The sequence below is a fragment of the Protopterus annectens genome, chromosome 5.part0, assembly GCF_019279795.1.
Source record: "Protopterus annectens isolate FY-2018-M chromosome 5.part0, PAN1.0, whole genome shotgun sequence".
In the NCBI taxonomy this organism is placed as follows: Eukaryota; Metazoa; Chordata; order Ceratodontiformes; family Protopteridae; genus Protopterus; species Protopterus annectens.
Window position 1 is genome coordinate 184,312,597 of NC_056735.1, and position 13,058 is coordinate 184,325,654.

General features: G+C 41.9%; 1 protein-coding gene across 1 annotated transcript in view; it reads right to left on the reverse strand.

Moving 5' to 3' along the window:
* The window catches only part of SLC36A4 (solute carrier family 36 member 4), a gene marked incomplete in the record, with an annotated part of 1,257,367 nt that overhangs the window by 162,969 nt on the left and 1,081,340 nt on the right, over positions 1–13,058 (reverse strand). The window contains 1 exon segment of the mRNA XM_044072201.1: positions 9,578–9,747. Coding sequence (XP_043928136.1) covers positions 9,578–9,747 — 170 coding nt within the window.

The following is a 13,058-nucleotide window of genomic DNA, read 5'->3' on the forward strand; positions in this document are numbered from 1 at the left end:
AGCAAAAATAACTGAATTGCTTACAGAACTAAAGCTTTATACCAGGAAAATGAAATTAGCTTTGGTTTTTCAAGACACCTATTCAATGAATAATAATCCTTATCATGTTCCTAGTACTTTTAATCCCTGTTTAGATCCGACCTTAAAATTGTTTGAGGAAATATGCGACTTAGACTTTAGACACGTGTTACAGCAAAGGACATCATTATATGATGGCAATATGAACCTACAACAAAGGACATTATTGAATGAATTAAAAAATAGGGGTGACCTCCGCTTTATGCAGCCTGACAAAGGTGGAGGTTTAGTCGTGATGAATGCCATGGATTATAATCAGTTGATGTTACAGTTGTTATATGAAGATGCATATGTTGAAGCCTCAATTAATGAAATAAATATTTTTTGGAACTCCAAAAATACATAAAGATTTAAATAAACCACTGCTACGTCCCATAGTGGATGCCAGATGTTCCAAAACTTTTAGTTATGTACTTACCGTAACTTTAGATGTATGGGATCCATCTCGCCTACATTCTCTCTCTCATCCTGTTCGAGCCGATTCCTCCGGCTCCTACTTTCTTAAATTACAATAGACCGAATATTGGCTGAGGCTGAGTCACCAGGCACTACCACCACCACCACTACTTCCCAGATCTTGTCTTGTTTGTCACACTCACAGAGAGAGACATTATAATATTACTACATCTTTTCAAAGAGGGAGAAAGAAGATCAATTCGGATCGCGAATGTCTCCTGGTCTATCTACAAGGCAGGGGAGAAGGGTGGGGGTAAGTTATTAGGAGCAAGATGGATACATCCCATACATCTAAAGTATAACTAAGTATAGCTAACTAATGTGATCCTCACTGCTCTATCTCGTCTAAGGGACAGAACCGCCTAGCACCCTAGCACGATGGTGTCACTGAAACACTCCTGAGAACTGTGGAAACAAAAGAAGCCAACCCTGGATGCGAACACTAATTTGTAGAATAGAGAAAAAAGGAATGAAAGTAGCGAGAAGCGGCCCACGCCCTAAATGTCAATGAGAGCTTTGGGAAGCTAGGAGCGAAGGCCATAGCCCTAGTAGAATGAGGAGTGATGCAGAATTTTATGAGGCTGGCAAGCGAGATTTTTAGAGATGGAGTGAGTGATGCCTGATGATCCCTTGGACAGTGAGTACTGACTTGCTTGATGCCCTTTAGGTCCTATTCAACAAAAGCTACACAAACAACTGATCTGATGTGAAAAGTGTGTGTCCCTGTCCAAATATTGTTTGTCTTGTCTGTGTACAACAGTGAAAAGTATATTCAGCTTCATTAGAAAAATTGGGATTCAAGAAAGAGTGGACTTAGGATTGTGAACAGATAATTGGAAGAACAAACCTTGGTAAAAGGAAGGAGAGCCTTGGGAATAGGATACTCTATGGTGTGGGAAGATAAGTGGTAAGGTGGTTTGAACTTCCAAGAAAGAAAAGCTCTGAAACCCGCCGCTTGAAGTAATGGCAATTTTGTGCCCCAATTTTCCAAGAAAGGAATTTGTGAGGCAGTCGTGGAAAATGCAGGTGAGGGTAGGTTAAAGTACCCAAAGCTTGTTGATCGGAGCAGAAGGTGTATGGGGGGGGTCAAGAAGCCAAGCCTTTAATAAAGGCTTTTTAAAGCTTGTTGCTCATTAAGGAAGGCTGTAAAAAGGAGAGGAAAAACTTTGCAAATTTCAACTTGACCGCCATGGTAGATATGATTGAAGATGGGCTGCAACTGAGCTAAAATCTTCCATACTTCACTAGTACTTTGACCGTGTAAGGGTCCAATCCCGTAATCCAAGACTTGCCACCCCTTCAGCCAAAACTTACATATCTGCTGAGATATCTTTTTTGAAGAAGTCTTTTTCCAAAAGCAAATATGTGAAGAAAGGAGTGGCAATGTCCTGACTGATGAGTCAGATGTCCTGAAGAGGAGTTCCGTCCTGCTGAACGACTGATCGACTGATCGGACTAGCCAAGAAGTCAGGTCCCTGTCTGGATCCCGCCAAGGACCACTGATTCAAAAGGGGAGCACCAAGAGCAACAGTAGGGAAGAAGGCCAAGACCAAATGGCCTGGGGCGTCCTGAACTTTTTAATTAATAAGAACCGTCCTAGATTGGAATGGGGGATGGGGATCAGATGAGGAGAGGGAAGGAGGCTCGGTGGAAGATCGTTCGGGAAAGGGGTGTTGCGGACTCGTGGTGAGGCGATGTTTATACCATTGAGGGGACGGGACTTACAAGAGATCGCAATTTTCATATCGCCCGATGGAAGGCTGGCACTGCTGCCAAAGTCCCACTCGGACCTGCCTCTGTTTTGTGAAAGGAGCTGTCCTCCCTGTCAGGGCTGGATTTGTGAACGCTCACATGCTGTGCTTGCAGAATAGCAATTCTACATCCAGCTAATCGCAGGATCAAGGACGCTGATAGGAAGCGACAGGAGTATTTTGATCAGGGCATTGTTGACCGACCTGTGTCGGATTTTGACCTGTATACTTATCTTGGGAGTGCTTGTAGCGCTGCTTGCACCCGGCGTCAAGTGTACCTCATTGGCAAGGATTTGTGCCGAACAAAGAACGCCTAAAACCACGCCTGGGGAGCATGACCCCCCACCGAAGACGAGAGGCAGACGGTCCCCGCCCGGTGCCTCCTGTGGGGAACAAGGTGTCACAGAAAGTTCAGATTGAGGTTCAGGACTGAAGTAGAAGAATGTGGGGGGAGAAGGGAGGCACCCGGAGCCGATCAGGCTGCTACGGAGCCCAACAGCTCCTTTGAAGACTGGCTGGAGAGCCCCTGCTGGAGTATCTGGCCCGAAACAACACCGAAGCCAGATAGAGAAATGGAGGGGCTGATAGACTCTCGGTGATTCGTGGAGCATGTGCTGCTGCACCGGAATCTAACATTAGGCCCTGAAGCCGACTGAAGCCTCCGCGATCCTTAGAAGATAGGGGAGATAGAAATGGTCGCCTTTGACATCTATCTGCACAGAATAAACAGAATACGCGATAGAGAGAATGCACACCGATGGTGAATAATTAGGTTTTGAGGAACTATGAAGCGCCCATCGCAATTGAGCAGTTCAAAGTGGCTTTCCTGGGGTAGGCAGGAGGGGGCTTGGTTGAGACAGTCGGGCAGTGCTCCTAGACTTCACATGTCCCCTAGAATCTGCCAACCATGACTTAAACGCATAGGGGGAGTCCCTGGAGGGGCTGGGCAGACATCAAAACTCAAAAAACAACTCTCGGAGAATCAGCAAACCTCCTCTCCGGAATGGTGCCTTTAGACAAATCAGCAGTCCGTGATAGTGAGATCTAAAATCCTCTTCGAAGTCCAAACAAGCTTGAGAAAACTCCTTCGGGAGAGTAAGTCCCTGGAGGACCCTGGTCTTTTGGTTTTTTGGAAATTTCCTTTGTTTGCTAAGATCTAATGGGTCTTCAAAAGCCGCAAATTTTGGCACCAAAAACCTGTGGGGTGTAATGTCTGGGGGGATGGGGGAGTGATCTGAGATGACAGGTTGGGACAGGTGGTCCTGAGCAATATCCTCCCAGTTGCTTAGGTGTGGTGGTCCGGTGATGGGTGGTGGGCCCGGAGTGGGTTGGAGGAATGGGGTTCCTTGGGGATGCTGGGGAAGGATCCTGAGCAGGATCCGCCTGATCGAGGTCTCTCCTGGTCTATAGCCTCCGCTCCTCCCCTCCGGTGCTCCTTCAGCGGCACCCCAGGGATCTCCCGCCCTCTCGGAGCCGCAGGGGTGCCCGACGTGAGAGGCGAAGCTGGACCTCCGCGGGGTCACTCCGAGGCCTCCCCGCCTGGGGGACTGGAATACTCGAAAGGGGCGCTTTCTGGGACGTGGCTCCCCCGCTGCTGCAAGTCTTCTCCTTCCTGTGAGAGAGCGAAAGAAAGTGCCCTCTGCTTTATGAAAAGGATGAGGGAAAGCCAAGGGCGGAATAGGCCTGACTTAGCGCCCAAGTGTTCCACGTGCAGCCATAGCCAGGCCCTAGAGTTCTGTACCTAAAGAAAGTTCAGTTTGAGTCTCGTAAAGGGGTCGTGGATTACTTGGCGTCAAAGATGAGAAGCAATAAAGAAGTTGGCTAGTCCCAGTCCAGATAGACCGCAAAGTAGTTGTAAATCTCCGGGTTAAGTGACAGGCATACCCAGCCGCTTAGAGCCGCCGCCAAGAAGTTAGTCCATGAGGATGCCAGATAATCTGTGACCTTAAGGTAAAAGAAGAGTTCAAAAAGGGCACCTCAACCTGTGTCTAGGTGATGCTCCTAGAGGGTATTAGGTGACGATTAATCCAGAGCCTCTGCCACAAAAGGTGTTGCGTGAAAATCTTCATCACCATAGCAGTCGCTGGCCACAGAAAGCAATCTTTGTCGCGCTGCCATCCATGCCCTGAAACTTATTAAGGGATGGATGGACGCCGAAGCCTCCGCTCCATGCTCACAATCAAACCCATTACACCTTTGGAAGCTCTACCTTGTACACCTGGCACCTTGAAAAGGCGGAGGCCGAGTTGGGAAGAATTGAGGACCGGACCGAGGAGCAGAAGTTAATCAGGACTCAGCAACCTGAGGAGATCAAAGGGCGGCGCTCTGGAAGGGCGAGACAAAGCTAGGGGGCTCCCGGCAGGCCTCGCCGATCCGCGGAACCGTCGAGGCCGGAGGGAAGGAGCTGTGAGTTTCCTATCTGCTGTCTCGGCACGCCCCGACCTCCGCAGGGTCGACGGAGAAAAGCAGTGTCTAGCTCGCCTCCGGAAGAAGGGAACCCAGGTGTCGGGGGGAGGGAGGGAAGGGGGTCCTGCTGCTGGGTCCTTCTTACACTCCAGGCCAAGGGAACTGCCCAATGGAAGGTCAGGGGCTCCCAGGTCGGGTCAAGCAGAGGTGGGGGAAGGTCCACTCGACATGCCCAATGGCTGACTCGAGACCGGGGGGAAGGAAGCAGGGGGAGGGAACAACAGCCGGCAAGGTGGTGGCAAGGCTGGCCCACCTACCAGATCCCTCGAACCCCACAGGACATCGGGAAGGGTCGGACCCGACGAATTGAGAAGGTCCCAGTGGAGGAGTGGGAGGAGTGACGGACGGGTCCCCGGGCTCGGTGACTTCCACCGACCGGGAGGTCCGCCGACTCAGGGACTCGACGCAGCCGCACCCGGAAGGGCTGGAGAGCGGTCCATCGGCAGCTGAGCGAGAGTGACTTCCACAACAGCCAACACCGAAGCCGGAAGGCACCGCTGTAAGCATTCCCGCATCGGACGGTTGAGCCACCGGAGGAGGAGCGGGGAGTTAGGATGGGCTACTTCAAGAGACCACCGTGAAAGACGTTGACTTCTTTCAGCTGTCCGAAAGACACTTCTGAAGAAGAATGACTCGAGGCGTCCGGCGCCGAACTGGGCTCCTCATCAAGGTGGAATTCGACTGGGCCCGCCCTACCGACCGCGAAGGCTCGACTCCATCGGGCTCTCCGAATGACCGGAGCCGCTCGAGGCGAGGCCTCACTTGGCCCGGACCCGTGCCAGGGAGGGCTGGTGGACTTCGTGTGGCCGAAAATCATGCCGACTCGGCCCATCGGGATCCGTGCACTCAAAGCCTCACCAGCCCGCTGCGCGGAGGATGGACGCAGGTACGGACTGTAGCTCGATTCTCGACTCGAAAGAGTCGGAGTTCGAGAAGACCGGCTCTTTGAAGAAGGGCTCTCAAAGGAAGGCACGAGCCCTTTTTTTTTCAATTTTTTTACGGATTTGAGGGAGCCAGGAAAAGCTTTCTTCTTACGCTAAGGGGAGCCGGAGGAGATGGACCCTACCTAGAAGATAGATACACTTGACCTTTAAGTCCAACATGGTTTAAGCATAAGCGGGAGATGTTTGGGACCTAAGCCATAACTATACAAAGCTCGGCAGATGTAAGGCAAAGAATAAGAGACCATTGCTAACAACAAAAAAAAAGGACACATTAACATGGTTTAAAACATAATTTTTAAGAAACTTTAGCTATCTAATTTAAAAAAAAAAACTATAAATCAAAAAAATAAGGTATCTAAACAAAACATAACCAAACCCGCAGGGGCCCTCTAATTAAAAAAAAAACTTTCACTCTAGTTTCTCTGCCTAACGGAACCTTAATCCAAACAAAATCAGGATCTTCCATCAAAAAAACAAAAAACCAACATTCTGGGCAAAAAAGCTGCAAAAACAATTTTCGTTTGAGTAAACAGGTAAAGAGAAAAGTTGTAAGATGAGGAAGTTAATAACTAGGAACCGAGGATATTGTATACGACCCCGGAAACAAACTATCTCTGGGATAAGAGACTTTGGAATGTAGGATAGATAATTCTATCAGACAAGGAGAGACTTTGTTCTATTGACTCAGTTATCATATTTTATAGCAAAATATATAGACATACAATTAAAAGATAAAGTTTTTAACTTAGAACATATGTGTCATGATTCTTGGAATTTTTTGACTATGGTCAACATGGTAAAAATATCCAATGTACATGATATAGTATTCATCACTGTAGATGTAAAAGATTTATTCACATATATTCCCCAAGATGTAGGTTTAAACTGGTTCACTGAGTTTTTCACTGAAAAAATTTTCATAGGTCAACAGAATGTAAACATCTTGTCACATCTATTAGAAATTATACTTACTAACAACTACATATTCCACGACGGCCACTACTTTAAACTAATCAAGGGAGTAACAATGGGCTCTTCAGTGGGCACTTTATATGCTAATGTAGGCCGTCTGGGAGGAAAAATGCTTGTTTTCATCTCAATATATGGCTTATGTTAAACTATATTGTCGTTTTTGGATGATTTATTTTTTATTTGGGATGGACCAATGCATGTAATAGCTGATTTTATGCAATTTATTAACAATAGTACTGAGTTTTTGAGATTTTCGCATGAAATTGGAACTGACAAGATTTTATATTTAGATGTATTATTATGTAAAGACTATGTGTGGGGATGTTTAAAAGCTGGCATATTTAGGAAGAACACCTATTCTAATAAATCTTTGCACTTCACTAGTAATCATCCACATCATGTAAAAAAAGCAGTCATCAAAGGCCAAATGGTGCGTGCAGCCAGGATGGTAACTAATGTGGATGAATTCATACAAGAATGTCATTTTATAGGGAATATGTTTCTGAATAGGGATTATCCCAAAACATTTGTTGACAGTATAATTTGTGAAGTGGTGGACAAAAGACAAAAAAGATTTTATAAGCCTTTGTTAGCATCAGAAATTGATGCAACTAATAATACTGAACAATTGGGAACACCTGTCTCAAATCAAGTTTCATCTACTCTTAATTCACAAATTACATCTAATGGTAATACATATGGAAATATAAGCTTTGTTACAACACATACCAATGATAGTCAAAACATTTTTCATCTTATGTGTAAAAATTGGACGCTTATAGCGGGTGACAGGGATTTAAGTCAGGTTCTAGGAGCACAGCCCAATATAGTATACAAGAGGGATCATAACCTACAAGATTGGTATAATACCTGTTCTACTTCTATGATCAAATCTCAAGGTAGGATGAGAAAGTGCAATATGTGCACTCAATGTGTTCATATTTTAGAGTGTGAAGAGCTACTTTTAGCAGGGAAAGTCATTACCATCCCTGGTTATTTTAACTGTAATACAAACGGGGTCATATATGCAGCTAGTTGTTTAGAATGTTCTGCTTATTATATAGGCAAAACATAATGTAAGATCAAGCAACATATATATGAACACATTTATGACATTAGCAAATTTAAGAACACAAATGCACTTTACAGATACTTAGAAATTAATCCGACTCATAAATTTGGTTTTGCAGTATTAGAACAGATTCAAGCAGGTCCCAGGATAGGCCCCTGGAAAACCATTTTAGAAACAAGGGAGTATTCGTGGCAAATTTATTTAAATGCACAACTCCCAGGCTTAAATGATTCAATTTCTATTTCAAGTATTTTAAAATTGAGGGCTAATAATAGATAGGAATGTATATGTGTACACAAACACACACACACACATATATATATATATATATATATATATATATATATATATATATATATATATATATATATATATATATAGCATTTTTATTAATATATTTTTATATATATTTTTACATATGTAGATTTTAAATGATTAATTGTCAATTAATTATTCACTGATTTGTGTATAAAAAGGAGTGGTTCACTTTGTCTTGTTGCCTGATGAAGGCTGGTATTACAGCCGAAAGCACTTACCTGGATTTCAATAAACCTGGATTGTGTTTTTTGAGCTGCTGGTATTTTGTTTCTAAACTATAGCCAAACAGTCCACTTATGCTGTGCTGACAATGTCATAAGAAGACCAAAACATGCATGTCCACAACTAGTGGGGTTTGGCTTTATTAGCCTGACTGCATCCATGACGACTTGAAAAAGTAAAAAGTCATGGACATTCATAAAGCTTAGAACTGAAACACTTGATGTTCTTAAAGCATCATTTGTATTTATCCCATGGGCATCTATTGCAGGAGGTTTAAAGTATCACACGGCAAAAACTCTAGCTTGTCTAGGTTTTACTTGTAGATTTTTCTAATTGGTTTGTCTGTATAACCTTTTTACTGTTTGGTTTGAAAAACAGAAGACCCGATACATAGTCATGGGTCCTAACAACCTACCTCTGCTTTCATTCGTTCATTCATTCTCAGATAACTTTCTTGATCTATTTTAAGGTCATGGGGAAGATGGAGTCGAAGCCTATCCTGACACCCAAGTGGTGGAAATTATCAAAAAAATCCTGAATTGGGGTTTCAGCTCTTCTAAAAAGTGCACACACATACACCCACCCACCCACCCACCCACACACACACACACACACACACACACACACACACATACACCCACACCCACACACATATATGGGAAATTTACAGGACCATTGGCTCACTTATGGTTCAAATATGTTCTGTTGGCGGAACCAAAGCATTCAAAAAAACCCTATGTGGACACAGGGAGGCTATACAGACACTAAAATGAAGGCACCCCATCCGAGACCTGAACTGAAGAATCAAGCACTGAGAGGTGCAAAGCAAATCACTGTACTGCAGTGTTGCCAAACATGTTAACAATTACTGCTTTACTGTACCCACATACAAAAAGCAACAAAAATCCAGTTATTTCTTCAGTTAGCAAGTAATTTAAAATTCAAATTCCTTGTCCATCATGTTATGAACCATTGGTCCAAAATACTTATAGTTCAGATATTTGGAAAGAAAAGAGTTTACAATGTTGTAGTAACATCATAAAGTTTAATTTATTTTAAATTAGCTTTCATGTTGAAGCAATTTGTTTTCATCGCATTCTCTTTTTTCATTCTATCTTCTAGAATGGAATGAAATAATACAAGAAATATAACCTGTCACTTTATACTTTACAGTAGCTTTATCCGTTTATTTTTCTATTAAATCTATTAAAAGATCATCATGTTGAAACGTGCCCAGAAACGAATCTTCAATTAAATAAGCTTGACATTTTTTAAACTTACTGACAATGGTGACTCACCATATATCCTGTGGCAGATTTAAGGTTATACTCCCCTTTATGTCTTCACCAAATCTCAGGTATCCTAAAGTCGATAAGCTGATGTACAAAATGGTAACAATGCCCATACCGATATTTAATGCTACAGGGAATCGGTGCATTTCCTTCATTTTGTTTTCCAGTGGAAGCACCTAAAATATATATAAAAGTGTTGTGAGTATAACTACTAAAGTAGTTCTTATAAAGAGAAGTTAACATTTCACTTTATCTTCAATAGCAAAACACTTCAGAAATAGAAGATCCCATTTCACTTGATCTTTGATAGGGCCTTTCATGATGAGACCCTGATAAGGTACGTCTTCTCCACCAATCAGAATTCACTTTTTTTCCTATAAAATCCGGCAAGCGGGACATCTGCACACCCATACCAATATAATATATGCCTGGGATATAACATACCAGTTACATAAACATACACATATCCAGATTCTACCAGGTGACCATCATGTGATCAATAACCACCTTACAGAAAATTAAGAAATAGCAACTTAGCTTAAAAACATCTTACTAAACAAGTAATATGCAAGTAATAATACACAATGGTCTGGGGGATAACTGAACATCCAAATCCATTCTTAAGCCCAGCATCTCAACTTCAATTCATAACTGCCTCTGGAAGGTCAATTATTCTGTAATAACACCCACTCTCTGGAAGGTCAATTATTCTGTAATAACACCCACTCTGGAGGGTGTTATTACACTTAGAAAACAGTTCATACTTTGTTTAAGAAATAATGAATTGTATAGTGCTTTTAGTAATATTTAGTTACTTTTTGTTAAAAAAATGTACTCAAAGTAGTTTTGTTCTTGCTACAGTTGTTGGACCTTTTTAGTTTTGTTTATTGGTATCTTTCATACTTTCTTTCAGATTCAAATGGTAAAACGTTTTTAATATTCTATATCTTTAATTTTGATGATAAGACACAAAAGGAAGGACAAGGAATCCTGAAGCATGGGAACTTGTTTGTTACACCACTTGAGAAATAATACTGAAGACAACTTTAACTCTAGCTATTAACATTTATTAGTACTAACATAAATACTATTATACATTATGTTGTTGCAAGTTACAAAGTAATCATAGAAACTAAACTTTTCTAGATGTCCTCAGTGGATGAGAAATGACTGTGTGTGTGTGTGTGTGTGTGTGTGTGTGTGTGTGTGTGTGTGTGCACGCGCCTTGCTATATATATAAATATATAAATTATATTGTGGTATCAAAACAGAGTAGAGACACTTTGTCCATAAAATAATAATTTTATCAAAAGAGAAAAATACCAATTCAGTGGTGCAAACTCTACTTTTAGATTAAGATGCAAAAATAAACTCTATAGTCTCTCAACACCAACTTAGTTTTAGCCCTAAAAAAAGTTCAAGTAGTTTTGCACTGGCTATGTTCTTCAGCAAAACTTCTACAGATTGTCTTGGGCTCCTTCATATAGTCTTTTCTCTTCTCTTCTCCATCATACTTACCAGATCCACTTTCCAGATACAAAACTCACCCCCCCCAAAGTGAAAGGTTAATATTACTGATCTCCAGGGCCACAGCCTTACTTTTTATACATTAACCTAACCAGGCAAATGTGTGTTACTACTACTGTTTAAAAGAACCTGCCAACCTAATACAGAGACAAACCTTTGATTTCTTAAAGAACAACATATTTTCTGTATCTCAATATTTATATCATTCACAAGGCATCATTTTTAATGCATCATATCACAATACTCTTTACATTACTCACCTGACAACAATTCTGACATGTCCATCGCAAGACCCACTACAGTATGCCCCCTCACCCGCATGAAACCTTTGGTTTCAGGCCCGTAAGATGGAGAGGCCATTTGCATTGTTGGGGTAGAGCCTGACCAGTGTTTGACAGTGAACTTCAAAAGTTTGTAACAAAGTGTCAAACAATAAAGCTTAGTATTCTTAAGTTGCTGCCTTTATAGCAATGTGAGGGGGGACATTGCCAGTGACTAATGTAAAGTCCCTGCACAAGATACTCTTTTGATGGAAGTGCCAACTTGATTAACAGGTATTCCCACTCAGCACTGGAATACCTGGTGTCACTTCTGCTTAATTTGCAACTTTAAAAGCATAAAGGGTATTCTTCAACCTTAATATCACATGACGGGCATTACCCCAGGCCTATATTTCATAATCAATATAATCTATGAAGAGCTTACTGATAGCTGAGGATGCTAACATAGTTTCCGAACATAATTACTTCAAATGTTTAAAACCATTATCTGCTTCTAGTGTCCATTTTACTTTATGGGGCATCTTCTCCTTTGTCAAAATACTATACAGATTTCTGATACTATTACCCAGCTAATCACATGAATGCCCACACTTGTTTCTTAGTGTCTGAAACAGGCCAATTTCTCACTGCTTCTAACTTTTCTTTCTGGGGCCGTACTTCCCCTTCTTATTAAGTAACATAAATATTCCAAATGTGTCATTCCTAATGTAATCTTGGAACACTAACAATCAACAGACTTGTCTTTACAGCATCTAACACAACATGTACTTAGCAAGATGGGAGTCACAGTCTTCACAGTATGCTATGACATGATATAAGTAAGTGGAAGCATATCTGCCATGGGGCTTTTGTACTCTCTCTGTTAACCCTTGAAAGCTTGCAAGGGCACCATGTAGACAAAACAAAACAAAACAAAAGTATACTTGAACAAGCTACGTTTGGTTGAAAAAGCTGCGTTTTTCCAGGATTCAACAGTTTGAGGGATTTCTCAGTGCCTCTTTTTCACATGTGATGTGGTCAAGAAGCTTGCCTTTTTCAACCTTTAAAGTGGTCCAAATTCCCTAGATATTAGGTGGCTGTCAAATTCTGTAGTACTGCTTGGCTTCCTAAAATCATTATTGAATCAGAATGTTCTACCAGGCTTTGGAGCTAACACTATGGAGCTGTTCCACTTGTTTTTTGACTCCACTGTCAGCCACATCTTTAGCATTTCTGTTCTTCCTCTTACAAAGCTTTTATTTGTGACTAGTATCCTGCAAGGTTTTAACTTTACCTTTTCTCTTAGAATGGTCTAAATATGGTACTGAATCAAGTTTGCTATTCCAAATAGTTCTGAAAACACTTCTTTGTTTCTTACTAAAAATTCACGTATCTCATTTCTGTGACTTGAACAGTGTGTCATCAACCTGCAATGTATGCAAAAAGCTCAGTTTACTTTCCCCATCAGTTCTTCCAGTTTCTGCCATTAAACTAATTTCAGATGTCTGCACTTCTTTCTATGGTTTCAGAAAGTAGAGCAGGTGAAATTGTCATTTTGGGAAAAATGTAATTACTGTCTAGTAAGAACATTTCCTGTATCCCAGCAAAGAAGACATTTAGAGAAAACGAACCAGAAAAGCTGAAAACATTGGCTGGGAGGAATGCTGCAGCTGTTCAGCAAAAAGTAGTTCAAGTTTCAA